Here is a 26,803-nt window from a genome sequence, read left to right as displayed (position 1 = left end):
TGCTTTAGGGCAGCTGGCGCTTTGACTGTCCATGCCTTGCGACAGTGTCATGCTGGGCAGGTATCTGAGATTAGTTGCCTTCTGCTTTCCTCTTTCGGCGTAAAGGAATAGCTGCGGTCGCAGGACAACAGAACAATCAGGAAAGTCGATGACACCGAGCTATGATATATAGCATCAAGTTAATGCCCACTTAGAGACATGAGCATTTATATTGAACCTTGGAACTTGCTTCTCCTTGATTTTATTCTTGAGCATTCTGCACTGAAACCATTGTCGGCATGGCTCATCGCGGCGAGACATTCCACAAAGATGTCAACTGTATCGCCGATCTGAAGGCGATGGGGAGCAAGAAGCTCCCTAAGATGGTCAGAGGTGTGGTAATTGAGCGACAGTCAATATGCACTTTTGATGACTAATGCTGGTGATTATTAGACTACTACAATGAAGGTGCCATGGACCTGATAACGTATGCGCGAATACTCAAGGCGACCAATTTAGAACAATCACTAATGGCACAGTCTACGCGACAACGAAGCCGCATTTGACCGATACAGAATCCGGCCACGGGTCCTGGTAAATGTAGCCAATATCGACACCACCACGGAGATACTTGGGACCAAGGTAGCACACGTATAAGTCTAACAGCCCGCAGAATCGTCGCTGATGCACTTCCTTAAACGCACAGGTATCCCTTCCTTTCGGCTTCAGCCCAGCAGCCGCACACAAACTCGCCCATCCTGAAGGAGAGCTCGCAACTTCTCGGGCCGCGGCGAAATTTGGTATTTGTATGGGCCTCTCCTCATACTCGACCACCCCATTGGAAGACGTCGCCAGTCAAGGCGGCGGGAATCCCTATGCAATGCAGATGTGCGTGCTGAAGGATCGGTCCATCACATTACAGTTGCTGGAACGAGCAGAAAAGGCGGGCTACAAGGCGTTGTTCTTGTCGGTGGATGTTCCTGTCCTCGGGAAGCGGTTGAACGAGTATCGCAACAATTACCAGCTACCCGAAGATATGCAATGGCCCAATATTCTCAGCGATGGGAAAGATACGTCCGACCGAACCGATTATGGTTAGTTCTTAGCAACAGGGGACATCATTGGACAGCCCGTTAATATATACTAGATGCTAGTCTTGACTGGGATAGTGCGATCCCCTGGCTAAGGAAACATACCAAGCTTCAGATCTGGCTAAAGGGCAGTAAGTAGAAGTTTCTGGATGGGAAGCAGACCCGGATTGGCTAATGTGGGCAGTCTACACACCCGAGGATGTCGAACTCGCGATACAACACAAGGTTGACGGGGTAATTGTTTCCAACCACGGTGGTCGCCAACTCGACGGTGCCCCGGCCACCTTGGATGCACTCCGCGACTGCGCGCCTGTAGCAAAGGGCCGTATCCCGATCGCCATCGATGGTGGAATCCGTCGAGGCTCAGACATATTCAAGGCGCTAGCTCTGGGGGCAGACTACTGTTTCATGGGACGGATTCCGATTTGGGGACTTGCGGTATGTGGAGCCAGGAACTGCTGTGAATATTGTAATGACTCGTTTTAGTATGATGGCCAACAGGGAGTGGAGCTGGCTATTCGGATATTGCGCCAGGAGTTGATGATCACAATGGCTCTGGCTGGGTAAGTCGCTGTGGATGATGACTGGCAAGTGCTATGCTAACCGTTCCAGATGTCGGTCGATTTCTGAAATCCAGAGAAGGCATTTATCTGTTCTCCAGCCGGATGGTGTTCTCTCCAAGCTTTGATCCTGCATGATGCTTGATACTTAGCAACCTGCTATTAGCACTAATTTGACGATACCAAGTTATCTTTTGATTTATTTAAACGGCTGCTCGCTTCAGTGATGAATCCAGGTTATATCATCGAACCAGCATTCTGCGTAACTCTCCCGAAATTACTTCCAGGTGGGCAGGGGAAGCGTAGTATCAGCGTGTCAGCATGCTGGGAATTTGAAGCTCACTAGATGACAGGGATAGCGTTCTAACGGTCGCACCTCCCCATCATCGCTATTTTTGATTCGTCTGGACAGGGATTGATTAGTCTGCAGGACACAAGCCGACGAACGACTGGTGCAGCTTCTAAGTTGGCCTCATACCCCGCTTGCCTCGCCAGAGAACCTCCTCCCGAGGTTGTCCTTCTCATCACGATCCTAGAAAATGGTTACTGCACCTCCCATTATCGACTTTGAGCGTAGGTTTTCGCCATCCCTCTTCACTATTATCGCGACCATGTATATGTCCCAACCTAACTTACTATAGCATTCTACACTGGTGATGCTGAGAAAAAGGCAGAGCTAGTGCGGCAAGTCCGTCATGCATGTGAGAGACATGGATTCTTTCAGCTCATCAACCACCGGGTTCCGCTTGATATCCAAGAAGCTATGCTGCAGCAGGCCCGGGACTTATTTAGCTTACCAATTGAAGTGAAGGAGAAGTACAGTCGAGGTCAATTCATTCAATGGTTCACCGTGATAGCAAAGCCGGTCTTGACAATCACATACTGATGATTCGACAGAGCTCGAGCCTGTTAATCTGGGATACGAAAGCCTTCGTTCGCAGAGATTCGAAAAAGAAGGGCCTGGTGATCTCAAGGAGAGTTATTACCTGTCCCAGGATCTGCCTCCAGGACATCCCTTCATCGGAAGATTCTCTCAAGGGTCGAATAAATACCCCGACGAGATCCGAGATCCTGGTTTGTTCCGGAACACGGTGAAAGACTACCACGTGGTGATGAGTGATCTGGGGCTCAAGATCTTCCAGGTATTGGCTCAAACGCTGGACTTGGAAGAGAACTGGTTCAATGGGTTTTGTCACGACTCGGCCAATATTATACGATTGGTGCGGTATCCGCCGCAGGAAACAGATGGTCAGGAACGAGGTACGATCTTGAGAACGGGCGCAACTATGTATGCTCACGAATGATTGAAGGGATCGGGGCTCATACCGATTTTGGCGGCCTTACCATCCTCCTGCAAGATGACAAAGGGGGTCTACAAGTGTGGGACCGCGAGGCATCCGAATGGGCGGATGCCGAGCCCGTTCCAGGGGCATTTGTGGTGAACCTAGGCAACATGCTGATGCGCTGGACCAACGATCGCTATATATCAAACTTGCATCGAGTCATCAACAGAAGCGGACAAGAGCGATACAGCGTGCCATACTTTATCTCCGGGAATCTGGACTACGTGGTGGAGTGCATTCCTAGCTGCAAGGCGGAGACGGAGAAAGCGAAATACCCGCCGATAACGGTGGAGGAGTGGATGTTGGCGCGATATGCGGACACATACGGAGGCGGGCAAAAGGGAGCAGGTGAACTGTCCCAGGATGCAGTCCGCGCAACCAGCTGATTGGAGCCTTTCATGTTAGCAGCAACCAGGTCATGTGGCTGGCATGTGGATTCTTGTTGGTGACACCAAAGTTGGTTCAACCCGGGGAACACGGAGCACCCAGATTCTCACATGTGAGAGTGGAGCCTCAAAGAATATGGAAGTGGCCATTTTTATGAATCTCATGGATGGCGCACTTGAATAGCACATGTGAATTAAACTACAGCGCCAATCTGGTGACATGGTACAGCGAAATATTCCGTCTTATCGCATTACTAGGCTGGGGACGAAAGTCCAGAGCATGACGCAGATATGTCGGGGGTAGTGGTAAGTACACGGCTGAAGCACGCGGCTGAGACACCGACAAAATTACCGGGGAACGCCGACTAGTCAGCCAGGCGGCAGAAAGAGTCACGCGGCAGGCGGTCAGTCGGTCACCGGGAATTGGCCACTCAGGCATCGAGGCCAACTACCCCCAGGGAGCCTCGGCTATTACCCAAAGGGGGAGGTCCAGTGCCCATCGACGGGAGTTCTCGACCGAAATGATGATTTCGGCTTCCCCGTGGAGGATCGCTTATAACGTCTTGCACGCCCCCATCACTTAATCTCCTTTCCCCCTTCTTTTTCCCACGTTCTCCTCCCCCGCAGACTCCACTCTATCATCTCTATCATTATGCCATCTTCACCACCGGATTGGGTCAAGGCTCTGAAGCCGGCCGACCCGCAGGGTTCGCAGCTTCTGCAGCACGAGCGCGATCAATCTAATGTCGCGGTTGACAAATTGGCCGAATTGCTGCACACCAAGGAGGCATTGGTCCGCCAGGAGCGTCTGCTGTCCATCTTGCAGGCGGAGAAGGTTTTCGACAAGTCACAGAATCACACGCAGGGCCGGACGGAGCGGATCCAGCGGTCTCTCGCCAAAGCCAAGCGGCTGCAGCAGTTGTCGGTGGAACATAAATGGTCGCAAGAGGAGCTACACGCTGCCAATGAATTGCTGGGAGAACCCACTCCCTATGGTTTGCATGCATCGATGTTTTTGGTATGTTCCGGTCTTGTTTCTTTGTCTCACGCCACCCTATTCAGAAAGCTAATGAAGACTGCGGAATAGGTCACCTTGCGGGAACAAGGTACCCCCGAGCAACATAAACTCTTCCTCGAGCCGGCACAGAACTATCAAATACTGGGATGCTATGCGCAGACGGAATTGGGCCACGGGTCGAATGTCCGTGGACTGGAGACCACCGCCACCTGGAACCCCGAGGACAAGACCTTTACCATTCATTCTCCCACCTTGACAGCTTCCAAGTGGTGGATCGGATCGCTGGGTCGCACTGCCAACCACGCTGTGGTGATGGCGCAGCTGTTCATCGGCGGCAAGAACTACGGCCCGCATCCTTTTGTGGTCCAGATCCGTGATATGAACACACATCAGCCCTTGGAAAATGTCTACGTGGGAGACATTGGTCCCAAGTTCGGTTACAAGTAAGTAGTCTGATACGATGCGTTGTTGTGGCTGTGACTGACCCCTTTCAGCACCATGGACAATGGTTTCCTCCTGTTCAACCACGTCAAGATCCCCCACGTCAACATGTTGGCCCGCTTCTCGCGCATTAACAAGGACACCAACGAGTACATGCGTCCTGCGTCGCCGTCTCTCATCTACGGCACTCTGACCTGGGTGCGCTCTAACATCGTGCTGCAAGCTGGTGGTGTCCTGGCACGTGGTGTGACCATTGCCACCCGCTACTGCGCGGTGCGGAGGCAGTTCCAGGACCGTGATGCCACGGGCAATGTGGGAGAGAACCAGGTGCTGAACTACAAGATGGTGCAGGTCCGGCTATTGCCCCTGCTGGCGTCTATGTATGCTCTGCACTTCACTGGTCGCGGAATGATGCGACTCTACCAGGAGAACCAGAACCGTATGAAGGCCGCCGCTCAGGCCGCCCAGGAGAAGCGGGGCGCTGGACCGGAGGAGTTGCGGGCTGGTGCCGATCTCTTGGCTGATCTGCATGCTACCTCGTGCGGTCTGAAGGCCCTGGCAAGTACGACTGCCGGTGAAGGTCTGGAAGTGTGCCGTCGTGCCTGCGGTGGACACGGTTACAGCAGCTACAGCGGCATTGGACCGTGGTACTCCGACTACCTGCCTACGCTCACCTGGGAGGGTGACAACTACATGTTGACGCAGCAGGTGGCGAGATACGTAAGTCACACTCGCTTCTCGGCATAATGTCGATAACTAACGTGCACAGCTTTTGAAATCTGCCCGCGCCGTCCTTGCCGGCAAGGCATCCAACAACGACACATCCCGCATCCTTCAGGCATACCTCTCGCGCCGCGACAAGGGTGCCTCGTTCGACATCCTCGGCAATGACAGTGACATTGTGGCTGCATTTGCCTGGCGCACGGCCCACCTGACATTCGAGGCGTTGAAGCACCGGGATGTTGAGAAGCGGTCATGGAACAGCTTGCTGGTTGACTTCTGGCGCCTGTCCACGGCTCACTCGCAGTACCTGGTGGTTAAGAACTTTTACGAGGCGGTCACATCTTCCCACGTTACGGGGGCATTGGACCCCGAGACCACCGGCATCCTGCACAAGCTGTTCCGACTGTATGCCCTGCACACGCTGGAGCGGGAGGCATCCGAGTTCTTCTCGTCTAGCGCGGTGACTGTGCGACAGATCGGCCTGACGCAGAACACTGCGGTGATGAAGCTGCTGGATGAGATCCGCCCGCATGCGGTTCGCTTGGTGGACTCATGGAAGATCCCCGACTGGCAGCTGGACAGCAGTCTGGGCAAGTACGATGGTGAAGTGTACCCAGACTTGTTCCGGCGGGCTAGCCAGGAGAACCCGGTCAATGATCTGGTGTTTGATCCGTACCCGTGGAATGCGGCGGTGCTGAAGAACGAGCGGCCAAGCAAGCTTTGAATTTCTTTCATCGTTTAGATGTTATTTGTCATGTGCATGAATGTGGTGGACATAATAGATATATAGAAGATCTATAGACTACAATGGACATACATGGAAGAGTTTCATAAACATTAGAAATCACTAACAAACAGCACGGGCCAACGGGCTCGGAAGTGCCTCTATCCGGCATTTTGATTCTCTGATTTTCTGGATTGCCGAGCCCGAGTCATGAAACTCAACATTCAACAACTCATGACATCAGGTATCCCCACCCTGCTTAATAATGTTCCTCAGTTCCCCATACCGAAACACTAGACCGCACCCCGGTCTATATCAGCTTCTATATATGTACATACCCTATTCCATACATCCTCAATCCCATTGACCCCATCCATACAACCCACCCACCAACATGAAGGAAATCATCAACCTCCCCGGCCCGAGCACCAAGCTCATCGACTCGCCCATCCCCAGCATCAACGACGACCAAGTCCTGATCAAGGTGGTCGTGTCCGGCTCCAACCCCAAGGACTGGAAAGTGGCCGAATTGGCCAATGACCCGAACAGCTTCCTGTACTCACGATACTCGCATGTGCGGGATGGTGTGAACCAGGGCGATGATATCGCGGGTGTGGTTGAGAAGGTGGGAAAGAACGTGGTGGAATTCAAGGTACATCCCCTTCATACAGCACATGTTATGAGCATACATGTTAACCATACTCAATCAAACGTAGGAAGGCGATCGAGTCGCCGCATTCCACGAGATGCTGAAACCCGGTGGTTCATACGCCGAGTACGCCGTGGCCTGGGCACACACTACCTTCCACCTGCCGGAGAGCGTTTCCTTCGAGGGTACCATCCCCATATACACCCCCCACCCCATCTCCATTCACAGAACTACACTAACCGCACTGCAACCCACAGAAGCAGCCACCATCCCCCTGGCCGCCCTAACGGCCGTAATCTCCCTGCACCACCACCACGCCCTCCCCACCCCGTGGTCCCCACCCAGCGCAACCACCACCCCGACCCCCTTCGTCATCTACGGCGGCAGCACAGCCGTGGGCTCCTTCGCGATCAAGCTCCTCCGCGCCAGCAACGTCCACCCGATCATCGCCATCGCCGGCGGCGGCTCACCCTACGTCCAATCCCTCCTGGACCTCAGCAAAGGCGACACAGTAATCGACTACCGCAATGGGACGGACTCCACCATTGCCGCCATCAAATCCCTGAACCTGAACATCAAGAACGCACTCGACACCATCGTCGACGAGACCAGCGCGCACGTCCTCACACAAGTAGTCACCCCAGGGGGACAAGTGGACCATGTACTTCCCCGCGACCCGAAGGATCTGCCCGGGTTGTTGTCGACGAACACGTGGGTGAATGCGGCGCATGAGAAGGCGAACGGGGTGGATGACTGTCGGGATTTGTGCTTCGTGTTCTGTCGGTGGTTTAGTCGGGCGTTGAAGGATGGACGGTTCAAGGGGCATCCGTTTGAGGTTCGGGAGAATGGGTTGGAGGGCGTGAAGGGGGCGATGAAGGATTTGATGGATGGGAAGGCGAGTGCGGTGAAGTATGTTTTTAGGATCGCGGAGACGCCGGGGTTGTAAGATAGTAGTAGTGGTTGTGAAGTGCGATAGCGCTGAGCTACTTGATTATTATATAGATTGTATAGGAATGGATATGTCCCTTCTATGTACGTCCTATTCAAGTAGTGATCAGCTATATAGCTGGTAATGTAGATTGTACGGTTGAGACGACTGACTATATGGTTGGAATGAAGGCGAATAATGATAGTACAGAGGCAAAGGTAGATGGTTGAATCGGATGCATGTCATGTCTATTCTATGTACAGTCTATTAAAAGTAGCGCTCTGCTATATATCTGCATCGTCTAAGCATCAAAGATTGAAGGCTTGTAAACGCTAGGATCAATGTACTCGCGACCACCGCGACGAGTGAATCCCCAGCGGATCTGGCTAGCCATGGAGATCTCAGTGTCGAGGTGCTGGGCGAAAGTCCAGGTCAAGCCGGGGTCCTTCTGGAACCCACGACCCACCAGGGCGACATCCAGACCCTCCTTCTCAAGGAGATCGTTAGCCTGGCGGCCATTGGTGATAGCACCGACAGCCGACACCAGGAGCTTATCGCCGACCGCCTGCTTCACAGCCACAGCGAAGGGAGCCTGGAAGAGCGGACCGGACTTGACCTTCTGGGCGGCGTGAACACCACCGGTGCTGATATCGATCAGGTCGATCGCGCCCTGGTCGGCCAGCGCCTTGGCGAACTTGACGGTGTCCTCGGTACCCCAGCTCTGCTCGGGGAGGGTCTCCTCGAGCCAGTCGGAAGCGGAGACACGGAGGAAGACAGGCACGTTGGGGCCGACGATGTCGCGAGTGATCTGGGCGATCTCGAGAGGCAGACGGATACGGTTCTCGAAGGAACCACCGTACTCGTCGGTGCGGTTGTTGGCAGCGGGCGACAAGAAAGACGAGATGAGGTAACCGTGAGCACCGTGGATTTCAATAAAGTCGACGCCAACCTCGAGGGCACGCTTCACAGCAGCAGCCCAGTCATTCTTGAACTGAACGATGTCGTCCTTGGTCATAGCCTTCGGCTTGGGGAAAGTATCGGCGAAGGGGATGTCGCTGGGGCCGATGACCCGGTCGGGCCAGCCGCCGAGCTCCTCAGTGGCCATGGCGGTGGCGGAGATCCAGGGGGCGACGGTGCTGGCCTTGCGACCGGCGTGGGCGAGCTGGACACCGATCTTCTGGTTCTGGGAGTGGGCGAATTCAACAACTTGGCGCATGGGGCCGATCTGCGAGTCCTTCCACAGACCGACGTCCTGGGGGGTGATGCGGCCTTCGGCCTGCACGGCGGTGGCTTCGATCATCATGAGACCGGGACCGCGCTGGGCGATGCCGCCCAGGTGGGCGATGTGGTAGGGGGTCATGTGGCCATCTTGGGCGGAGTATTGGCAGAGAGGAGCGAGCTGGGTAGCAGTTGTCAGTAGATGTTTTAAAAATGGAGATGATTGAGGAAAAGGTGAAGAACATACACCAAGGCGGTTCTGGAAGGTGACGCCGCGGACGGTGAGCGGGTGGAAGAGCTTCGGGACCGGCTTGCCGCTGGATTGCGGGTTGGCGGCGGTACCGGCGGGGATGTTCTGGGCGGGAGTGAAGTAGGAGATGCCCTGGGCAGGGTGGTTGACGAGATCGGTGACAGTCATGATGTCGTGAAAATTAAGTATAGGCGGTATATAATGACTAGTAGGGTATATATGCAAGGATGAGACAGTTGATCGGCTCAATTGAGCGGACAACCGCTTTTATACGATCCATCGGGATAGTAGAACCGAGTGGAAACTGATTTGAAATCCAAAGTGGAGTTGTATACCTGAGTAACAGTCAAGGTGGCATGGACAAGAATCTGCATCTTTGCCGCATTGGGCGAAGTCTCCGACTTGATGGTCTGACTTTTATTCTGGGTCTCCAACTGTGGCTCATGGCAAGCTTCGCGGGGGTTTCCTCAGCCTCCAACTGGCTTTAAACAGAAGGTTCTGCTCCACTGATGGGCGACATTCGGCAAATCATCATCGTGGATCCACCCGAAATTATTCAGCATCCGGAGGAAAATTCCCCCAATGTCTCCGAAAGTTGTCCCCACGACTCGGAAAGAAGGCCGAAGAAGGGGGGAAAGGGATGAGAAAAATGTATGGATTTGTAACTATGACCAACCCGTTGGATTTTTAATGGTAGAGGTCTGTGCGAGCATTGTCCCCCCCTTCAGGGATTCGCCCTGGTCAGAAGTTTATTTTTACCACGTGTGGGATTCTACCCCAAGGATCTTTGTTGGACTAGCGATGCGGCTGTAAGCGCCAGGGCTTCCCACTAGTGCTATTGTCAATCGGTGTTTTTTCGGTGGGATGGAGAAGTATCAACTACGCCCTGCGATGGCATTCTGTTTATCTTATTGAGCTGAAATTAGCGAACTAATTTCGCTTCATTTCTATATCATATTCTGGCGGTTGACAACCTGTTAGGAACAAGAAGAAGAAGACCTCATTATAGTATGTATTTGGCGATGGTTATGCAATATACAGCAACATGATCACTACGTTGCTTTACCTACAACTCTGTCCACTTGAACGGACAAAAATGTCTCACGAGTTGTATCTTCAAGGATCACATGTATACAAGTTGAACGACTCCACATCCACGTCGTCTAATTGCCCCCAACTAGTCTCCCAAAAACAACGCAGTTACTCTTGGTCATTCATAGGTCCATCGAGTTACTGGAGAAGGTTACCCCATAGTGAACTACTAGACATGCTGACCAACATCTTGCAGGAGCGATGAATAACGCAGTGTGTAACTATGCTGATTTACGTAATGGTACTGCTTTCTATGGAGTGGATTGTGAAATATGGTGTATGCGATTGCTGGAACAACTAAAACTGGACCTATCAAGCAGGCGCTATATTGTACCTCCAAGCTACTCCGATAGTACTAGCCCTAGCCGTTGCCTGTGTCGTGCCGAAGGATTGGAAGAGCTTGGTGGCAGCGTTTACCGCTCTCATTCCCTGATATTGTATCCAGGCCAAGCCTGTGAAGAAATTATTCTGAACCACGCTCCTCTGCGTGCATGTTGCTGCAAGAATTGATGTTGTGAAGGCTTATCGTTGCCGGTAGCTAGTACACCAACGATGGCCACGGTGGCGACTGTGGACAGGCAAGTACGGTGTGATATTGAAACTAAGTTGACATTGATATGGAATATGTGTTTCTACTGATCATTAAGGATACTAACGATTCATCTGAATAAAATAGCTCGAGGTTCAAAAAGTGCAGCTTCCCCAACACTAAGTTCCTTAATCCATGTCTCTCTCCCACGTGAAGAGCGTTCAAGATATACTTTGAGATCGGGTCATCTTTACTCCCCTCGCCCGTGCTCACCACCCAGCCACTAAGTACATATCTGTGTGTATCAGTCAGAACCAGTAGCATGATAAAGAGCACACTTCTCTATTTTCTCCAGGAATCGCAAATGTCCGTGGCTGTGAATGAAGTGACAAGGAATAAAAGCGCCTAATGTGCAGACGTGGTCCATTTACCCTCCCGTACCAGCTGTTTGGTTGAGAACATCACCACCATCAACCTTTTCAACCGGCGAGGCCCTTTTCCTACTTCCGACCGACTCCTTATCAAGACAAATGGGACTGCTATATCGGTCTCGCTCGGGAGCCAACTATGTCAGATACCCATTCCTCAGCGGGCGCTTCACTGCCCGATGTTTCCCATCCGCGAAACCCCAAAAGACGACGGGCGCGCCACAGCAAATCCCGCAAGGGTTGTTACACTTGCAAGCTACGCCGGGTCAAGGTTTGTCTAATTGCTATGCAGAGACTTCTAGCTGCGATGTTGACCGAATTCAGTGTGATGAAGTAAGGCCGGTTTGTGGCGCCTGTTCTTTTCGCGAAGAACCATGTTCGTTTCCGCCACCAGATGAGCAGGTAGTGTATGTGGCTAAAGCTCGATGGGCATGGCATTCTCAGCCAGTTGTTTTTTTTTTTTTTTTTTTTTTTTTTTTTTTTTTTTTTTTTTTTTTTTTTTTTTTTTTTTTTTTTTTTTTTTATCAGTCCCATAACCTGACCTACAAGACAGCAGACATACAAATCCAGTGACTTCTCATCACTCAATGAACGGCAATATAGGGCAGTCACTACGGCCGTTAGACCTACACATACCGCTGGTGTCTGAATCAGCAGAAACTTCACAACGCAACGAAGTTATTAACATGCCAGACATGAGTCTCTTGACACATTTCATGGTCCACGTCTCGGGGAGAATGGCTCTTCATCCGCAGCGTAAATTGATCTGGCAGCGAGTCATTCCAACCATGGCTGCTGAGCAAGAGTATTTGATGCATCTTCTCCTGGCGCTGGCCGGCACGCATGCGCTATGCGAGGCAGACTCACCCGACACCAATTTATTGAACTCCAAATTTGACCAGACTATCCCCGAAGCAGAATGCTTTCGTGACTACCACCGCATCCTCGATCATCACCAGAAAGGCCTTGAAGGTTTCCGACACGCATTATCAGAGGCGACAGCTAGTACAGCCGATTACATATTCTGTGGCTCCATCCTAACAGTGGCTTTTTCTTTTGCTTCCTTGCGCATTCGCGCTTTAGGTGATAAGGGAATCGGCTTCCACAATGGTGACTCAGCCGGAGAACCCTGGATTGACTGGCTGCATCTAGTGCGCGGTTTGGGCGCTTTGGTAGGAGAGCACTATATAGCTCTCCGGACCAGCAGGTTACGGACCTTAATGGACCACCCTCAAGCTAATGAGCACTGGAAGGACTTTTCAGCGACATCACCCACACGGGTGTTCCCACGTCTACGACACGCGTCCCCGCAATTTGTTCGCTTCTCCCAAGGAGCTGCTCAGCAGATCTCCTTATTGCGCGACTTTGCGAACACCCTTACCCAGGACTTTGGGATAAACATGGAAGACACTCCAAGCCCAGATTCCTACGGATCTCCCAACTTACAAACGATTCCAGAACTTCTACGCGAACAGGTCAGCACGCTTGATCGTCTTGAGGAAATGTACATGCGCACTCTCTACGTCTTTCAGTTTTCAACCAGTGAGCGCGATAGCTCCGCCTCCGTGGATATTCAGACCGATCTCGAAGATGCAGCTGTCCTGTCGTGGCCGCTAATCATCTCAAACACTTTTATTCTGTCGCTACAGCAAGGACAGGATGCTGGGATGTTCGGAGGGTTTTCATATGTGATTTTGGCACATTTCTATGTCATTCTGCTGCTATTCGAGGATTTGTGGTATCTACGGGGGGCGTTTCCAAGGGAGATTCAGAACGTTCATCGGCTGGTTGAGAAGCTAGGAGATGGGGCGTTAATGTCTCTCATGGAGTGGCCGATGGCGATGCAGGGGGAGTAATTCATACCAATATACCGCTTTAATGGACAATTGAATATAATCAATAATATCAGACTATCTATATAGCACAATAATACGCCTCAAACTCCGTATACCCGACCCGTTATCCCAATCCGTGCATCTAACCCAACACTAAACTGCCCCCTTCCCACGTCCCAGAAAACCCTCCGCTGAGTCCGCCCTCTCCTCCAACGGAACACCCCCATCGTTCCGTTTGCCCCCTCCCAGCACCCGTCCAGGATAGCCAACCAACAACAACATCGCCTGCAAGGCCATCAACACAGCATCAAAAATATACAACAGGTACTCCAGGCGCATAACAAAGCCATCATTCCCCTCCACGAACTCAACAACACGATAAATGGATCGAATGAGAATCAACACACACGCCCCATAAATACACCACAGCATGCATTCCCACGAGTCGCGACGACGGGAGGAGGATGATACCACCTGTCTAGCAGTGTAGTATTGCGAATTCGTCTTCACTCGGTAGTGGAAGATAGCGCTGGCGATGATGAAAAATCCGAAGAAGAGGAGCTGGACGGCTAAACCCGCGATTACAATGTGGGCGCCGTCTTCCATTGCGGAGAGGCTTCCGGCTGACATGTAGCCACCGCCTGCAATATGTTAGTGGCGGGTTCTCGAGAGGATTTTAATGGCGTAGTAGGGGTATATTTACCTCCACATTGCAACAGAAAGGAGATGATATCCCCGACGACGAATATCTTAGCAATGTATTTTACTCGAAGGAGAGAGGCGGACTCGGCGTCCAGATGGAGAATTAGTCTGCCTAGGGTCATGTAGATTGAAGCGGCGAAGAGGGGAGGCGCGACGAGGATGAGCATGGTCTGGACGATGTAGGGGCCGAGAGCGAGGGTGTCATAGTGGGAGAAGATTCGGGCGATGTAGCCGGCTGCTTCGACTATTCAGGCCGTGATATGTTAGTTCGGTGAGGGTTGCATATGCTGGAAGATGTACTTACAGAGTAGACCAATGATGAAAGGAATGAAATATTTTGATCGATGTCTTATAGCAAGATAGGTGTGGACTATGGCCAGGATGATGAACACAGCAGTGAATATGGCCGCCGCTGGGATTGACGGGGTGTATCGATAGAGAACGAAGGATACACTGGAGTCATTCTGTGAGGCCATCTTGAGTATAGGATGGTAAGAAATGGAAGGAGAGACTGAATGAATGGAGACTGCAGGGCTAGATGAGATGAGATAAATATAAGGATATCAGAATCGTTGCATTGGACCCTGGAACCCTTCAAGCCATGCTGTATACGAATACGTGTGGGTCTGCCGAGAGATCGAGCGGTCCGCCACACCCTAAGCGCCTTGACCCAAGGGTCGAATATTTAAGTTTTCACTCGAGAGGACATAGGCTGCACGATTTTTAGGGGAACGCCTGCTGTGTACGGCGAATTGATGAGGTACATATATTCTGTGACGATAAGATTGCCGTCGGGGTAATGGCTGTAACGCCCACATCCAAACACGTGGGATTTGAGCCCCAGTACCTTATAGCAGGATAAGTACATCACAAAAGATGGTGGGATGGAGGCCTACCTTGATAGATTAATATGGGAATTGGAGATACCCGAGTAAACATAGGATTTATCTGCTACTTCTCACTCAACGCAATATCGAGATACCGACCGATCGAGGCCTTGAATATTGAAGAAGGCCCAGCCATCGCAGCAACTCCCAATCGATCCAGACTTTGGTAGAAAAGACTTTTCTCACATATCTACGTTGACAAAGATTGATATTCAGATACAGTAGTTCAACGATGTTGGTGGCGCAGACAAGGCCTCGATCACGGGTCTTCCGTAGAATAGGCTGCAATCGCCCATCGTGAAAATCATAACCGCTCAACCTAGCAAACCCATTGAAATCTTGTATTTCCACTCTATCCCGGTCACCAATCACATACGTTGCTCTAGATAGACCGCCTAAAACCAAGCTTAAAAGTCTAAAACTGGAAACGGAGTGTCTCCGCTGTGGAGCTGCCCTATGCGAGCTATACGAATATACGAGCCTTCCTCCCAAGTGTACTGTACGAATATACGAAAGTGGCAGACTACATTATGCTCCATCAAGCAAATCCACCACGACTTCGTGAGGGCTGGTGAGAGGCCTTTCAATGGCGGTTTTTCAAAGAAGACAAATTATTCAGAGTAATGAGCTTGTCCTGTTAAAGGTCTAGGTCTAGGGTTTCTCGTGGGGCTGAGGAAATATTCCGTTTCACAGACCGTTTCTACATTATGGTTAAGATTTTTATTTTTGGTAGTTATGAGTTCGATAAGTTTAAATTAGTTTCTTTAAAATGAAGCACAGTATAACAGGTATAAAGCATCAAATCTCGGTAAAGACGACAGCTTACCCCTTCCCAGCTGGAAAACTCTAGGCATCTCTTTTCGAAATATATTTGCGAGCGGCGTCACGAAACAGTTGCTTGTTGGCTCCAATTCCGGCAAGAGATCCCCAATGGAGACCCAATAGTTACTTCGCTGGACAGTAGATAGCGAGAAACACGTAAGCAACGACTGTCTGTTTTCTAACATAGCTGATGGTAGTGCGGCTAGAAAAGATCTGAGGCCTAGAAGAAGTATGGCCACCAGCCACAACACATCTGCGGAGGTTAATTCTCGCCGATAAAAGATTCAATAGCGCAGGCACAGGCACATTATATTAAAAGATGAGACTGAAGGTCAAGTATATCGACAGAAAAGGCGGCACAATTTCTGAAAATATATTAGTTCTAGAAGCATGTACGAATCGTAACATTCTCCTTCCAGGCAACATAGGCGCAGACGATCTTGGTCAGTCATCGCCGAAATCCATTTCATAGCTCGCACACGAATATTAGCACCCTATGTCATCACAACTTCGGGAAGTGCTCCTCCATATGAAACTCATCCAGACCTGGCTAGTCGTTGCCGGATTTATTAGACTATTGTGGCACACTGGCCAGTCAGGGCCAGGAACACTCTGGCCACAAGAGCAGTGTGTACATATGCATAGAGAAAATACGATTAAAATAACTAAGCTAGAACAGCGAGTTCGTTGCCTTCTTCCCCAAATGAACGGTCTTATGTATCATAAAACTTCTGTTCCTAGGTCTACGGCATGTACCTGACTAGTTTTAGAAAATTTAAACTCACCTGTGTTTCCCACGATAGGGAGATGCCAGGAAAGGTACCTAGGCACCGAATGTTGTTGCCCCGAGCTTCGGATTAAAGTTCTGTGAGTAAAGGTTTCGGTTCTGAGGCGTTTACTAGCGATGGTTTAAATTGTATTCCACCTCCAACAAAGTGAAACTAGACTGTAGATCTAATGAGTCATGTGTACAGAGTATAAGATCTCTTCTATATCTTTTTCCATATCTTTTGCCAGTCTGCGTTTATCACAGAGAACTTATGTTAAAGAGGGTTGGGGAGGAAGTGGTGAAAAGACTGGGTGAAGTCTTTACTACTATCAGAAAAAAAAAAAAAAAAAAAAAAAAAAAAAAAAAAAAAAAAAAAAAAAAACAAAAAAAAAAAAAAAAAAAAAAAAAAAAAAAAAAAAAAAAAAGAAAGAAATACTATTCCACGGTTATCCCAAGAAAAGCTCGATAAGTTCAATAAAAGCTGTGCCACTACCTTTAGCTTGCCGTCAATTTCCTATGAGTCTTGACCTTGTGTGGGTAGCAGCCGCGATGGCGAAATGTAGTAACTTGAAAAGGCATGTCGAGACCGGCTCCTGCTATTGGGGCTCCGATGGTGTTTTCGACTCGGCCGGGGGAAGAGTGGTGCTAATCAGGGCTATAGATGTATCTGGGTTTAAATCTGGATCGGCGCGGCGAAGGCACCCCGCTGTCTCTACGAAAACTTGTGGACCATTTGTAGGTAGCCAATTTGGGGATTGTTGCTCCAAGAGTGGCTATTGTGGCAGCACTGATGCATACTGCGAGATCGGTCAATGTCAATCTGCTTTTGGTAGATGCGATGAGCAGCCGCTTAGCACTGATGGTATCTGCGGTTGTATGTCCTCGAACAGTGCGACCTGCCTGGGCAGCCAGTTTGGGGATTGCTGTTCGGTGAACGGATATTGTGGCAGCTTGGATGCTTACTGTGCAAATTTATCAGACTATGGCAGCTGTTCGTCTCAGGTGAAGGATATGTTTACAACAGAAGGTCTAGTACCATCGACACAGCTATGAAGCTGGGTTGTCAGCCAGAGATTTATTTCAAGAAAGACAAGCTGTTTGTGTTGAATCGTATCCAGCAATTCTTTACGATTCACTCGGGAGACCGTAAATTACATAGAGAATACGTAACATACTGTACTGCGCGTATCATTTCTGCTCGCCGCGTATTATCCTACTACACATAATTTCTCAACTAGAGCAGAGCAAATCCTCTAATTTGGGTTCTTTTCCTCTTTCAATATTTCCTGCACTTTTCAAATACCATGGCGTGCTACCCCAGAATCCCATACCCCATCAATTCGAACACCAATGCTCAATTAATAGGATGGACTCGTGTGGGCAACCTTACCGCCGTTGCTGCCATCCTTGATTCTCCAGAAGCAGTGGACCTTCCGAAGTCTGGTGAAACAGCACTCCATGAGGCCATCAAGCGCAACCGGCCAGACCAACTTCGTTATTTGATTTCCCGAGGCTTCAATGTTAATCAGAAGGGCATTAAACAATATGGTAGAGTTTACCTGACTCCATTGCATCTTATCACCGCAAGCAACTCTGCCGAGATGGTGGATATTCTCCTCGAGGCGGGAGCAGATGCAACCCTGGATAATATTTCAGCGGACGGAATACGTGGTGTTCTTGGAGGGATGGATAGCGAGCTATATATTTCATTTATGGCGGCAGCCTTCTGGGGCTCTAACGCTGTCGTTCAACGGCTGATTAATCGCCTACCTTCAGACACCATTAGCAGCCGCGAATGGCCTCTGGCCGTCGCTGCTGCAGCACTTTATCACCATCCAGAAACACTAGCCACTCTGCTCCATAACTACCCGGCTTCTGGAGTACCACAGGATATCCTGGACCGCGCTTTGGCTGATGCAGCTGAAAATGAAGAGTATGACCCTTACCATAGGATATTACCGGCCCTACCAGAGGAGTCCTGGTCCAGGGGAATCAAGACGTTCCAGCTGTTACTTACCCGCGGAGCCCGCCCGAACGCACAACCCCCTATGTCCATCTATGTCCCCCCTTGGACTGTGCATAAACCAATCATTCACGCTACCATTGATACCTCTATGGGCATGGAAATGATCAAGATGCTTGTTGACCACGGCGTGGACCTCCCTGACGGCTTTGCCGGGGAAGGAGAGGGGATCAGCCTCTTTGCTCGGGCGGTGCGCAATGGCAACCCAGATCTGATCTGTTATTTCTATGAGCGTGAAGGCGCCATGATAGACATGAACGAAGAGCTCCGTGAGATAAATGTCTGCCCAGGGGGTTCCCTGCTTCATGCCGCAGCGGGTGGTGGTCGTCTAGCAACTGTGCGATTTCTGCTGGATCACGGAGCAGACCCCAATATGATGAACACTAAAGGCTGGCTACCAGTGCACCAAGCCTGTCAGGGTCGCCATCTAGAGATCATCAAAATTCTCTGGCCACTCACCTGCCCGGCTGCCGTCCCAGATCTTGCTAATTATCGCACAAAGGACGGCCATATCGCTTTTCATCTCGCCATGTGTTGGCGCGTCGACGATGAGGATCCCGAAGTCGAGGCACTTAGCACGCAGCTCCTTCACTTTTTCGAGGAAAAGGGCGCCGACCTGACCAGCCTTGACCGCTATGGAAAAAACATACTTCACTACGCACTGCCACAGAATGAGAACATGTTCCCATGGTTTCGCACCCTGATTGAAGCGGGCGCACAGTTGCGTCCTAATGCCCAAGGCCAGACGGAACTTCATCTCATTCTCGACGAACCAGACCGGAACCTGGCCGGCCCCAGGTTTCTTTTGGCCCAGGGTGCTAACAAGGATATCAACACACAAGACAACAAGGGCCGTACTCCACTGTATCACTACATACAGACACATTATTATGAGCCGGGAAACGGGCAAGGCACCTTTCAAATCCGGGCGGATGTTTTGGATCTCCTGATGGAGACAGGGGCTGATCCAGATATCCGTGACGCGTCGGGAAAGTCTGCGAGGGATCTGCTAGTAGAAAAGGGTTTCCCGTACGATTTTGATATATACAAAGCCGTGATGTAGGCTGAATTAGTGTACATAATAAGATATCGTACTGCATTCGCATGGTAAGACTTCATAGTGATACTGTGACATTCCCGCGGCGGCCTGATACTGATGTAATATCAACCTGTCCCTGGTAGGGCCCAGCATCTCATGGAAGCAGACTGATCATGTTCTATGGCCGCAATGGCTTTGGCTCACCTTTCCAGAATACTCCTTCTTTCTGTGATCTATATTATATATTCTATCAACGCCCAAAAAATACCTTTAACACAATCTCTATCCACAACCTCACACCCCCACCTTCATCCTCGGCGTAAAAAAGAATATAACAGTAACCAGAACCTTCAAACACCCACACATAATCAACGTAGCACACGACCCAGCCGCCTTCTCCACGCCCGCACCAGCGAAACACCCCGCCGTCAACATAACCAAAAATAAAACCCTACGATTCCGCATCCGATTCCTTGCCCGAAACAAACCCGGATCAATAACCACATCAATATACGCCGCCGTGGCCATAGCCGTCGTAATATCCGTGACCTTCAACGCCCGTCCCATGGAAACCTGCGCACCGGACGAAAACGCCAATAGGAACAACGTCACCAGCGCCGCTGGATCATTACTAGTCTGCTGCTTCACCGGGTTTGTATACGCCATAATCGCCGCTGCGGCAAATACCATCACCGTCTGCAACAGACTCGAGAAAAGTAACCACCAGCGCATGCGTACCACGCCCAGATAATTCGCGAATTGGCCCATTACCAGCCCACCGGCCACAAAAGACCCCAGACTCATCCCCACGTAGGTGAAATCAAAATCGTCGTTGCTGGCAAGTCCGGCACCGCCGATAGCCAGGAAGAGCATGTTGCCTGTTTGGTTGGAGGCGAAGCAGCCGTAGTCTTTCCACGCGGCGGCATCTTGGATGCCAATGGCGAAGGAGAGGAGGAGGAGTTGGGATTCCAGGGTTAGGTCTTCGCGGATTTGTTCAGTTAGATATCCGGTGCATTGGCGTGTGAGGGTCTTGGTGGGTGAGCTGTGGACGGCGGGGAGGGGGAGGTTGTTTTTGTATAGTTGTGAGGGTGGGTGTGAGGTGTTTGATGTCGGAGGTTGTGTACGTGATTTGGTGTTCGGTATTAACATTGTGGTTGGTGGATGTGAGGCGGATAGATAGTTGTTCATCGACTGGGAGACATGGGGTAGGTCTATGGGCACTAGCTGTGGGATTGGCAGTGAGTTCACGGTATGCCAGGAACACTAACTCTAATATGTTCTAGAAGCAGGATTCTACAATCGGCCGATAATGAATACCGAATTTTGTCATGATGTATAAAACAATTTTGAGATCGGCGATTGGCATTCGCCGTCTCGGATAAAGTTCGGGCATTCGGCGTCTATGACCCATACAGGTAGCAAAAGGGGTCGTCGGCCACCAGCCCCATTCTTAGTTCTGGGAGATGTGAAGAAGTATTCTGAGTTAAAGGATATTCTTAACTGTAGAGTTTACATGTACTGAATTCCTGAGTGGGACGACGGCGACAACTTTCCACCCAAATCAGTGGATTGAACACATGAATTACAGCATAGCTAAGTAGAATGAGCATTGTACTGTCATTTATGGCTTGAAAGTGCTTGATTACAATAAATATTTAATATTTACTTATAAGATACTATTCGAACAATTTTAAATAGATGGCACACGATTAAGGTAGAATAATAATAATGAACAAGATCTCCCCATCTTCATCACCATTCCTCTCCATCTACCTTCAACGGCAAATGTAACATTCGCATTCCAGACTCCGTCTTTCTCGGCAGCCTTCCAGCACGGATATTCACCTGCAATGACGGATTCAACAACTTTGGCTGACGGAGGGTAGCATCACGCTCCTGCCGCAAAGCCAAGAACTGCTCCTCGGTAACATCATCGTTGACATGCTTGTTGCGCGTTCGATGGTCGCGGACAGTCAGCCACGGCACAGGCTCAGTCCGGTTTGCGTTGGGGTAATCATGGCCTGTCCAAATTCTGACTTGATTTGGCAGGCTAAGGAGTTTCTGGACGGAGTGGTAGAGGCTTTGAGCGCTGCCGTTGGGAAAGTCGCAGCGGGCAGTACCGAGGTCGGCGTGGAAGAGAGAGTCGCCGCAGAAGACATTATCTGTGCACCAATTATGAGCAGGATTTCGCCTATACTTGTCTAAAGAGAGCCATGATGGCGGAAGGACGAACCTCCAATCTTGTATCCCAAATGATCAGGAGTATGACCCGGTAGATGCATGGCCGTAGCTGTTAACGACCCGATTTCAAATGTCTCGCCATCCTCCCAGAGCTTGTCGAAGACTCCTTCGTACTCCTCAGCGGGAATTTGAAACCGGCTGCCAAAGAGTTGTTGCACTTGTGTGATGTGCTTTCCGATACCGATGGACGGTCGGAATCCTTGTTTCTGGCTGATGCGAGATGCCAGGTACGATGCTGCAGTCAAGTGGTCGGCGTGCGCATGTGTTTCGAGAATATAGGAGATGCTGTAGTTCATTTCTTCGATTCCAGCAAGTAAGCTGTCAGCAGTGGACGTGCTTATAACCTGAGTAGCTGAGTCGTAGTCGAGTACTGGGTCGATGATGACGGCTTTTGATGTTGATGGGTCGGCTACTATGTATTGCCAGGTGCCCGTGTTGGGTTCGAACTGGGATTGGATCGTGGGTTCTTGAGCCATGATGATGCTGTGTATGTTCTTGGTGTGGTATGTTTGTTGTTAGCGTCGAAGCTTACGAAAACGATTCTCTCTCTATTTTATCGCTTCAGCGTGGCCAGAAAACCGTATGATGAATAATAAGTTGTTCGGGGTTTACTTGCATGCGGTGACTCGGTAGTTTGGTTTAGATCGGGATAGGGGTCCATGGTGTCACCGAGCGAGCACTACTCACAGCCAGAATGTTCACTATTACCCACTCAAGTACCATGGGATAATGTTTACTATGAAGCTTTGCATGCTTATGCTTCTGAGAGATTTGGCGACTGAACAGCAGATTAGAAAACGGTTATTAAAGTTTTGCTGACCCCTGAAGAAGGCCAGAGACAAACTATGTCTGAGCAGGACCTTCAGTGGGGCAAGTACGACGATCCAGACTACTGAGATGCTCATTATCTTAAGATAACATTAGTAGTTCCATGTATACCCTTCACCGCAGAACCCCGGTGTTGGTGGCGAACAAGACGGCGACAGTGAACACTAATCGACGGAACCACCATGACTTCCCGCGCCGTGGAAATGGTCCCCGAAACCCGATCTAGCGAGTACTGTACCCACGAGCCTGTAGGGGTTGATAATCTTCTATAGATGGGTATTCTTGGTGGCTGTCTGCAAAACCGCTTAACATACGCAGCACTTCCTACACCCTCAGTGGGTAATTGCACGATAGACGAACGCTTTGTCACCCGCCTATGGATATCATCTCCGGTCCCCGATCGCGCTTGACCTTCGACGGAATGACCAATGGAACACAGTTTAGGTAACACTATGGCTTTGAGCTAGATTGTCAATCTGGATGGCTCCACGATTTTTGTCGGCGATTGCCGGGGTTGCCGTCCCGCGGAGACTAATCATCGAGGTAGACCCACTGTAACCAAAATAGCATGGCCATTAAATGAGGAAGATAATATGCTCCTCAGGCCTTGGTATCCTTAGATATCTCTATAACGATCAAGTGCATAAAAAATTGAGAGCAGTAGGAAATCTCGATTTTATATAACAATCAAACCATCTTCATCCACTCGATCAGCCCACTCACTCCAACTCCCATCATAAAGGCTCGTCTTCACATTCAGGCCAGCCACCCGCAGCGCCAGATCTACCACTGCAGCAGTAACACCGCTATTACAGGTCAACACAGCCGGCACGTCTTCTCTTACTCCCGATTTCACGAACTGGTCCCTTAGCTCTGCCGGAGGAAGAAATGTTTTGTCTAGACCAAGAACGGAATCAAAAGGGACATTGATAGCAGATGGCATATGTCCCAATCTCACAGAAGTACTCGCGCCGTTGGCTGCAGCACGTCCAGAAAACAAGTCATTGGGTCTGGCATCGATGATCTGAAAATTTCCTTTCTGCGATGGGTCCTTAATCATACAACGTAAGTGCTCGAAGGTAATCACGTTGTCTGCCTCGGGGTCCGGATAAATGCTGGGAGCTTCATCCATCTCGCTAGTTGTCGAAGACACTGGCGTCCGCATCTGCCCGGAAGCGACGGGAAACCCTTCTTTTACGTAGTTGGCAAAATTGTTCAATACGTGAACATTCTTGTGTCCAAAGTGCTGACAGGCCCATGCGACACGGGGAGACAAGCGGAGACCCGTCTCGAAGGTATCGTAGATGACTAGAACGTCATCTGGGCGGATGCCACGCTCTGCCATGTACGTTGCAAACTGGGCTGAAGAGGGCAGCATCATCGGGTAGGGTGAGTTGGCGTCTCTGGCTGCATCCATGTTGAAGAACCTTTTGTTTGATTGTAATTAGATGGAGGTCAAACGGACAGAGTAGGCGGAGAAATGGCTTACACAGAGTCGGGTACATGATGAGACTCGAAGGATGGAAGTGTGGAATAATTTCCCGCTGCGACAGGGACAATTCGGAATGCAGTAGAGGCAGCTTTAAGTAAGTGATGTAGCTCGGCCGGTGAGACGAGGAGAGATGAAATTGGCCCCATACTGAGATCTGAGAAAGCTTGATCACGAATTCGAGTGACTCGCGGAATATGAGAGAGGGTTTTAACAGATCAATGCTGCATCTGGGTTCGGCGAGCAATGATTATCTCTAACAAACCATAGAACCGTAAAGATAGTCTGCATGGCTCCATTTCCTTATCCGCAATAATTTTTAATGACGCCGACTTGCGGGCTTGGGGAATACATGCAGGTCCCCGAACCTTTTCATGGTTGACCCGAAGAAATAATGTTGTCCGAAGCTTAACGGCCTCCACTCCCCGGAGATGTGCCCCACAGGGTCACCGACAGCCCGAACCAAAGTTGCATGAGGCCATGACAAAGAGTAAGATCCTTTCATGTTCCATCTCCTGGCTTATTTTGATTGCTATTGCCTTTATATGCATTCATTATCCGACTACGACGATGCAGGAAGAATGGCAGGATGGCCACTTTATCGCACCGACCCACAAAACAATTGTCATGTCGCGTATAGTGGCTATAAAGAATGAAGATAAGCTGCTTATTCAAACGTTGAACTCTCGATGAACATTAACTTCTAGTAGATAGTTTTACGCATGCTTAAACATTGACGTCCGAGCAAGAGGTTTGAACTAAATGCTCAAAGACACGAATAGAAGTTCTTAGGTCAAGCGCTCGGCAGGTATTCCTTCTTCAAAGGAGCCAGCCCAACACGTATATCGTATGTCTCCGGGTCAAATGATCCGAAGTCGAATACAGCATAGAAATTGCTCAACCAATGCTGACCAATAATCGTGTTGTAGCTGTCCCATGGATTGAAGGGAGGGAAGCAGTGGTCGTCGTCCTGATAGCCAGGCACGGCCAGCTGATCACCGGTCAAATTGAAGGTGACGCCCTCGCCATAGAAGCCCATTGTAAAAGAGATCGACCATGTATCATTGAAATCGGAGCACAGAGGTCGGTATCCAGATGAGATGTCAGCGTATGAGAAAGGCGTTAGGGCATACATCGCCTCAATCTGGTCGTTGGGAATGCTTATCGATGAAGCACCTGCGACATTGTATAGATTAGTCTAGCAAGCTAAAGAAAACAGTGTGGTAGAAAATGCCTACCGGTATCGAAAATAACCTGGCCGTACCAGTTCAGGACGTCGCTTGACAGGGCCTGGCCATCGGAGTTGTTGTGTCCCTGAATTCCAAGGAGATTTGTTTTGTATATTTCAAAGGGGGAGAGCATCTTCATCCATTGCAGTTCCCCGTCCGCATAGGTTTCCTCATGGCTGCCACCAAAGGTGAACACGCCATTATTCTCCGGATCAGGGTTGGTCACGGTCGATACCCCTGAACCTGCATATATGGCGAATCGAGGTTCATCCAAAAGTCCATCCTGCATCATCTGTTCGACGGCTGTCGTAGTATTCTTGAATGCGATGGTGGACGATGCCAGGCCGATGAACCCATCGGCTGCTAAGGCCGCCCAGGTACTGTCGGTAATGACGGCAAAGCTCTGGCGATATGAGACGTTGGTGTCGGGAACCGTGAGAATATCCGTGGCAGTGAAGCCGCTGACAGTGCCTCCGCTGTAAGCAATGCTGTCGTTGACACCTAGGTTGACACCAGTAGAGGTGAGGTTGTAGCCGTGTCGGGAGTACCTGGCGCTCGTGATTAGTGTAGGCTTAAGGAATGGTGGGATGAATCAACTAACCCGCTAACATTTGGACAATCATCTGTACAATTGCTATCAAGCACCCAGAGTGTTGATGATCCGGTGTCGTACATCAAATCAAACGGGCCACCTGGGGTTCCAAGGTCTACCTCGATAGTCCTCTTCGCCGAGTTAGTAGAAATTTCTCAGGAGCTGAGCTTCTCATTGACATACATAGCCATTTTGAACCTTGATATCTAGGTCCAATACACTTCCCAGAGCGGCTGTGGCCAGTGCCGGAATGAGTAGAAGGGTCTTGGAAGCCATTTTGGATAAATAAATGACGTAGAACGAAGAAGAAAACAAAACGGCGTAAAGGTCTATTTATGTAGAGCGACCAGGTGGAACATTGAAATGCCAGACCTTCGAGAATAATCCGAGACAAGTGACATGTGGTGGAACTAGCGGGCCGGAACGACTGATGCTGTTGGGCAAATGAGATAGCCAGTGAGACATCTAGTTTCATCCTATCCCTTTTTTGTGTGATCATCAAGACATCCGCTAACCTTCTATGTACGGACGCCGACCAAGTCATGACATGCTAAAAATAGTCCCCGCTAACAGTATGGCATCTTCCACCATTCAGGAAACTCAGTCCGCAATTGATTGTCTGATCTAGAAATGTTTAGTTTTGGGGTTTTCGCTGAGAGGCAGCCCTATTGTGTACTACTTCCTAGTCTCGTGTTGAAGTACCCGCCTTGACTGATCCCATCAGGATAGCTTAGTCCCACCATCCTGAAGTGACAATGAAATGGATGGTACATAGCCAACTCGCACATATTCTCATTATTGTATCGTTTCTGATTGCATGAGCCTTGACCTAAAACACACGTGATCGGAATTAGGCTCTATGACTCAAGCCCAATAAACTGGAAAGGCCTGTTCATCCTCGATGAATCTCGGATCTTATTAAATGTAGATAGAGCCCAAAATCAATAATTGGGCCTGGAAAGAAGAAGAACACAAACGTAACGGATGT

The 26,803-nt window shown here is 50.0% G+C and overlaps 13 protein-coding genes across 13 annotated transcripts; 6 read left to right on the top strand and 7 right to left on the bottom strand.

The window, feature by feature from the left end:
* Positions 1 to 278: 278 nt before the first annotated feature.
* BDQ94DRAFT_160936 (alpha-hydroxy acid oxidase) lies at positions 279 to 1,758 on the top strand (the record flags this gene model as incomplete). The annotated part of the gene is made up of 8 exons (XM_026769286.1): positions 279 to 372; positions 433 to 466; positions 519 to 621; positions 686 to 1,073; positions 1,127 to 1,201; positions 1,255 to 1,508; positions 1,557 to 1,633; positions 1,683 to 1,758. 8 exons carry the CDS (start codon positions 279 to 281, stop codon positions 1,756 to 1,758), a joined length of 1,101 nt encoding a protein of 366 aa, XP_026624076.1.
* A 372-nt stretch (positions 1,759 to 2,130) lies between these two features.
* Positions 2,131 to 3,359, top strand: BDQ94DRAFT_180757 (isopenicillin N synthase family dioxygenase; the record flags this gene model as incomplete). Its single annotated transcript, XM_026773713.1, has 4 exons — positions 2,131 to 2,203; positions 2,272 to 2,457; positions 2,528 to 2,890; positions 2,941 to 3,359. The coding sequence occupies exons 1-4, from the start codon at positions 2,170 to 2,172 to the stop codon at positions 3,357 to 3,359; spliced, it is 1,002 nt and encodes a 333-aa protein (XP_026624075.1). The 5' UTR covers positions 2,131 to 2,169.
* Positions 3,360 to 3,521: 162 nt separating this feature from the next.
* On the bottom strand, positions 3,522 to 3,923 carry BDQ94DRAFT_147939 (uncharacterized protein). Its single transcript, XM_026767105.1, has one exon. The coding sequence runs from the start codon at positions 3,796 to 3,798 to the stop codon at positions 3,559 to 3,561; it is 240 nt and encodes a 79-aa protein (XP_026624074.1). The 5' UTR covers positions 3,799 to 3,923; the 3' UTR covers positions 3,522 to 3,558.
* Positions 3,918 to 6,367, top strand: BDQ94DRAFT_147937 (uncharacterized protein). Its single transcript, XM_026767104.1, has 4 exons — positions 3,918 to 4,377; positions 4,447 to 4,820; positions 4,872 to 5,538; positions 5,588 to 6,367. Exons 1-4 carry the CDS (start codon positions 4,012 to 4,014, stop codon positions 6,263 to 6,265), a joined length of 2,085 nt encoding a protein of 694 aa, XP_026624073.1. The 5' UTR covers positions 3,918 to 4,011; the 3' UTR covers positions 6,266 to 6,367.
* A 224-nt stretch (positions 6,368 to 6,591) lies between these two features.
* Positions 6,592 to 7,945, top strand: BDQ94DRAFT_147931 (zinc-binding alcohol dehydrogenase family protein). The gene is made up of 3 exons (XM_026767103.1): positions 6,592 to 6,917; positions 6,982 to 7,099; positions 7,172 to 7,945. The coding sequence occupies exons 1-3, from the start codon at positions 6,660 to 6,662 to the stop codon at positions 7,858 to 7,860; spliced, it is 1,065 nt and encodes a 354-aa protein (XP_026624072.1). The 5' UTR covers positions 6,592 to 6,659; the 3' UTR covers positions 7,861 to 7,945.
* Positions 7,946 to 8,065: 120 nt separating this feature from the next.
* On the bottom strand, positions 8,066 to 9,538 carry BDQ94DRAFT_147930 (NADH:flavin oxidoreductase/NADH oxidase). The gene is made up of 2 exons (XM_026767102.1): positions 9,308 to 9,538; positions 8,066 to 9,241 (listed from the first exon to the last, which is right to left on the bottom strand). Exons 1-2 carry the CDS (start codon positions 9,476 to 9,478, stop codon positions 8,144 to 8,146), a joined length of 1,269 nt encoding a protein of 422 aa, XP_026624071.1. The 5' UTR covers positions 9,479 to 9,538; the 3' UTR covers positions 8,066 to 8,143.
* A 1,960-nt stretch (positions 9,539 to 11,498) lies between these two features.
* BDQ94DRAFT_160932 (Zn(II)2Cys6 transcription factor) lies at positions 11,499 to 13,215 on the top strand (the record flags this gene model as incomplete). Its single annotated transcript, XM_026769285.1, has 3 exons — positions 11,499 to 11,630; positions 11,684 to 11,766; positions 11,916 to 13,215. 3 exons carry the CDS (start codon positions 11,499 to 11,501, stop codon positions 13,213 to 13,215), a joined length of 1,515 nt encoding a protein of 504 aa, XP_026624070.1.
* A 132-nt stretch (positions 13,216 to 13,347) lies between these two features.
* On the bottom strand, positions 13,348 to 14,378 carry BDQ94DRAFT_180755 (RTA1 domain-containing protein; the record flags this gene model as incomplete). The annotated part of the gene is made up of 3 exons (XM_026773712.1): positions 14,201 to 14,378; positions 13,898 to 14,140; positions 13,348 to 13,835 (listed from the first exon to the last, which is right to left on the bottom strand). Exons 1-3 carry the CDS (start codon positions 14,370 to 14,372, stop codon positions 13,348 to 13,350), a joined length of 903 nt encoding a protein of 300 aa, XP_026624069.1. The 5' UTR covers positions 14,373 to 14,378.
* Positions 14,379 to 17,678: 3,300 nt separating this feature from the next.
* Positions 17,679 to 19,460, top strand: BDQ94DRAFT_160930 (ankyrin repeat domain-containing protein; the record flags this gene model as incomplete). Its single annotated transcript, XM_026769284.1, has 1 exon — positions 17,679 to 19,460. One exon carries the CDS (start codon positions 17,679 to 17,681, stop codon positions 19,458 to 19,460), a length of 1,782 nt encoding a protein of 593 aa, XP_026624068.1.
* Positions 19,461 to 19,730: 270 nt separating this feature from the next.
* Positions 19,731 to 20,585, bottom strand: BDQ94DRAFT_172485 (YoaK family protein; the record flags this gene model as incomplete). The annotated part of the gene is made up of 1 exon (XM_026771964.1): positions 19,731 to 20,585. One exon carries the CDS (start codon positions 20,583 to 20,585, stop codon positions 19,731 to 19,733), a length of 855 nt encoding a protein of 284 aa, XP_026624067.1.
* A 554-nt stretch (positions 20,586 to 21,139) lies between these two features.
* BDQ94DRAFT_180753 (MBL fold metallo-hydrolase) lies at positions 21,140 to 22,153 on the bottom strand (the record flags this gene model as incomplete). Its single annotated transcript, XM_026773711.1, has 2 exons — positions 21,140 to 21,598; positions 21,670 to 22,153. 2 exons carry the CDS (start codon positions 22,151 to 22,153, stop codon positions 21,189 to 21,191), a joined length of 894 nt encoding a protein of 297 aa, XP_026624066.1. The 3' UTR covers positions 21,140 to 21,188.
* A 952-nt stretch (positions 22,154 to 23,105) lies between these two features.
* BDQ94DRAFT_172483 (sulfurtransferase) lies at positions 23,106 to 23,922 on the bottom strand (the record flags this gene model as incomplete). Its single annotated transcript, XM_026771963.1, has 3 exons — positions 23,106 to 23,131; positions 23,199 to 23,311; positions 23,366 to 23,922. 3 exons carry the CDS (start codon positions 23,920 to 23,922, stop codon positions 23,106 to 23,108), a joined length of 696 nt encoding a protein of 231 aa, XP_026624065.1.
* A 757-nt stretch (positions 23,923 to 24,679) lies between these two features.
* Positions 24,680 to 26,091, bottom strand: BDQ94DRAFT_180750 (pepsin-like aspartic protease; the record flags this gene model as incomplete). The annotated part of the gene is made up of 4 exons (XM_026773710.1): positions 24,680 to 25,170; positions 25,233 to 25,771; positions 25,825 to 25,946; positions 25,999 to 26,091. 4 exons carry the CDS (start codon positions 26,089 to 26,091, stop codon positions 24,788 to 24,790), a joined length of 1,137 nt encoding a protein of 378 aa, XP_026624064.1. The 3' UTR covers positions 24,680 to 24,787.
* Between the last annotated feature and the right edge of the window lie 712 nt (positions 26,092 to 26,803).

This window comes from Aspergillus welwitschiae (genome assembly GCF_003344945.1).
Source record: "Aspergillus welwitschiae strain CBS 139.54b unplaced genomic scaffold BDQ94scaffold_26, whole genome shotgun sequence".
NCBI lineage: Eukaryota > Fungi > Ascomycota > Eurotiomycetes > Eurotiales > Aspergillaceae > Aspergillus > Aspergillus welwitschiae.
The sequence above is the reverse complement of the archived record's forward strand: the minus strand, read 5'-3'. Positions and strand labels throughout refer to the sequence as shown.

What these genes read in the sequence shown, in the direction of transcription:
- BDQ94DRAFT_147939 (XM_026767105.1), bottom strand. Translation starts at nt 3,798, where the DNA reads ATGCCTGAGTGGCCAATTCCCGGTGACCGACTGACCGCCTGCCGCGTG.
- BDQ94DRAFT_147937 (XM_026767104.1), top strand. Translation starts at nt 4,012, where the DNA reads ATGCCATCTTCACCACCGGATTGGGTCAAGGCTCTGAAGCCGGCCGAC. An exon ending in GGTCCCAAGTTCGGTTACAA is followed by an intron (nt 4,821 to 4,871) that starts GTAAGTAGTCTG and finishes GACCCCTTTCAG; the next exon opens with CACCATGGACAATGGTTTCC. An exon ending in CGCAGCAGGTGGCGAGATAC is followed by an intron (nt 5,539 to 5,587) that starts GTAAGTCACACT and finishes TAACGTGCACAG; the next exon opens with CTTTTGAAATCTGCCCGCGC.
- BDQ94DRAFT_147930 (XM_026767102.1), bottom strand. Translation starts at nt 9,478, where the DNA reads ATGACTGTCACCGATCTCGTCAACCACCCTGCCCAGGGCATCTCCTAC. An exon ending in CCTTCCAGAACCGCCTTGGT is followed by an intron (nt 9,242 to 9,307) that starts GTATGTTCTTCA and finishes ACTGCTACCCAG; the next exon opens with CTCGCTCCTCTCTGCCAATA.
- BDQ94DRAFT_147931 (XM_026767103.1), top strand. Translation starts at nt 6,660, where the DNA reads ATGAAGGAAATCATCAACCTCCCCGGCCCGAGCACCAAGCTCATCGAC. An exon ending in AGAACGTGGTGGAATTCAAG is followed by an intron (nt 6,918 to 6,981) that starts GTACATCCCCTT and finishes AATCAAACGTAG; the next exon opens with GAAGGCGATCGAGTCGCCGC. An exon ending in GGAGAGCGTTTCCTTCGAGG is followed by an intron (nt 7,100 to 7,171) that starts GTACCATCCCCA and finishes TGCAACCCACAG; the next exon opens with AAGCAGCCACCATCCCCCTG.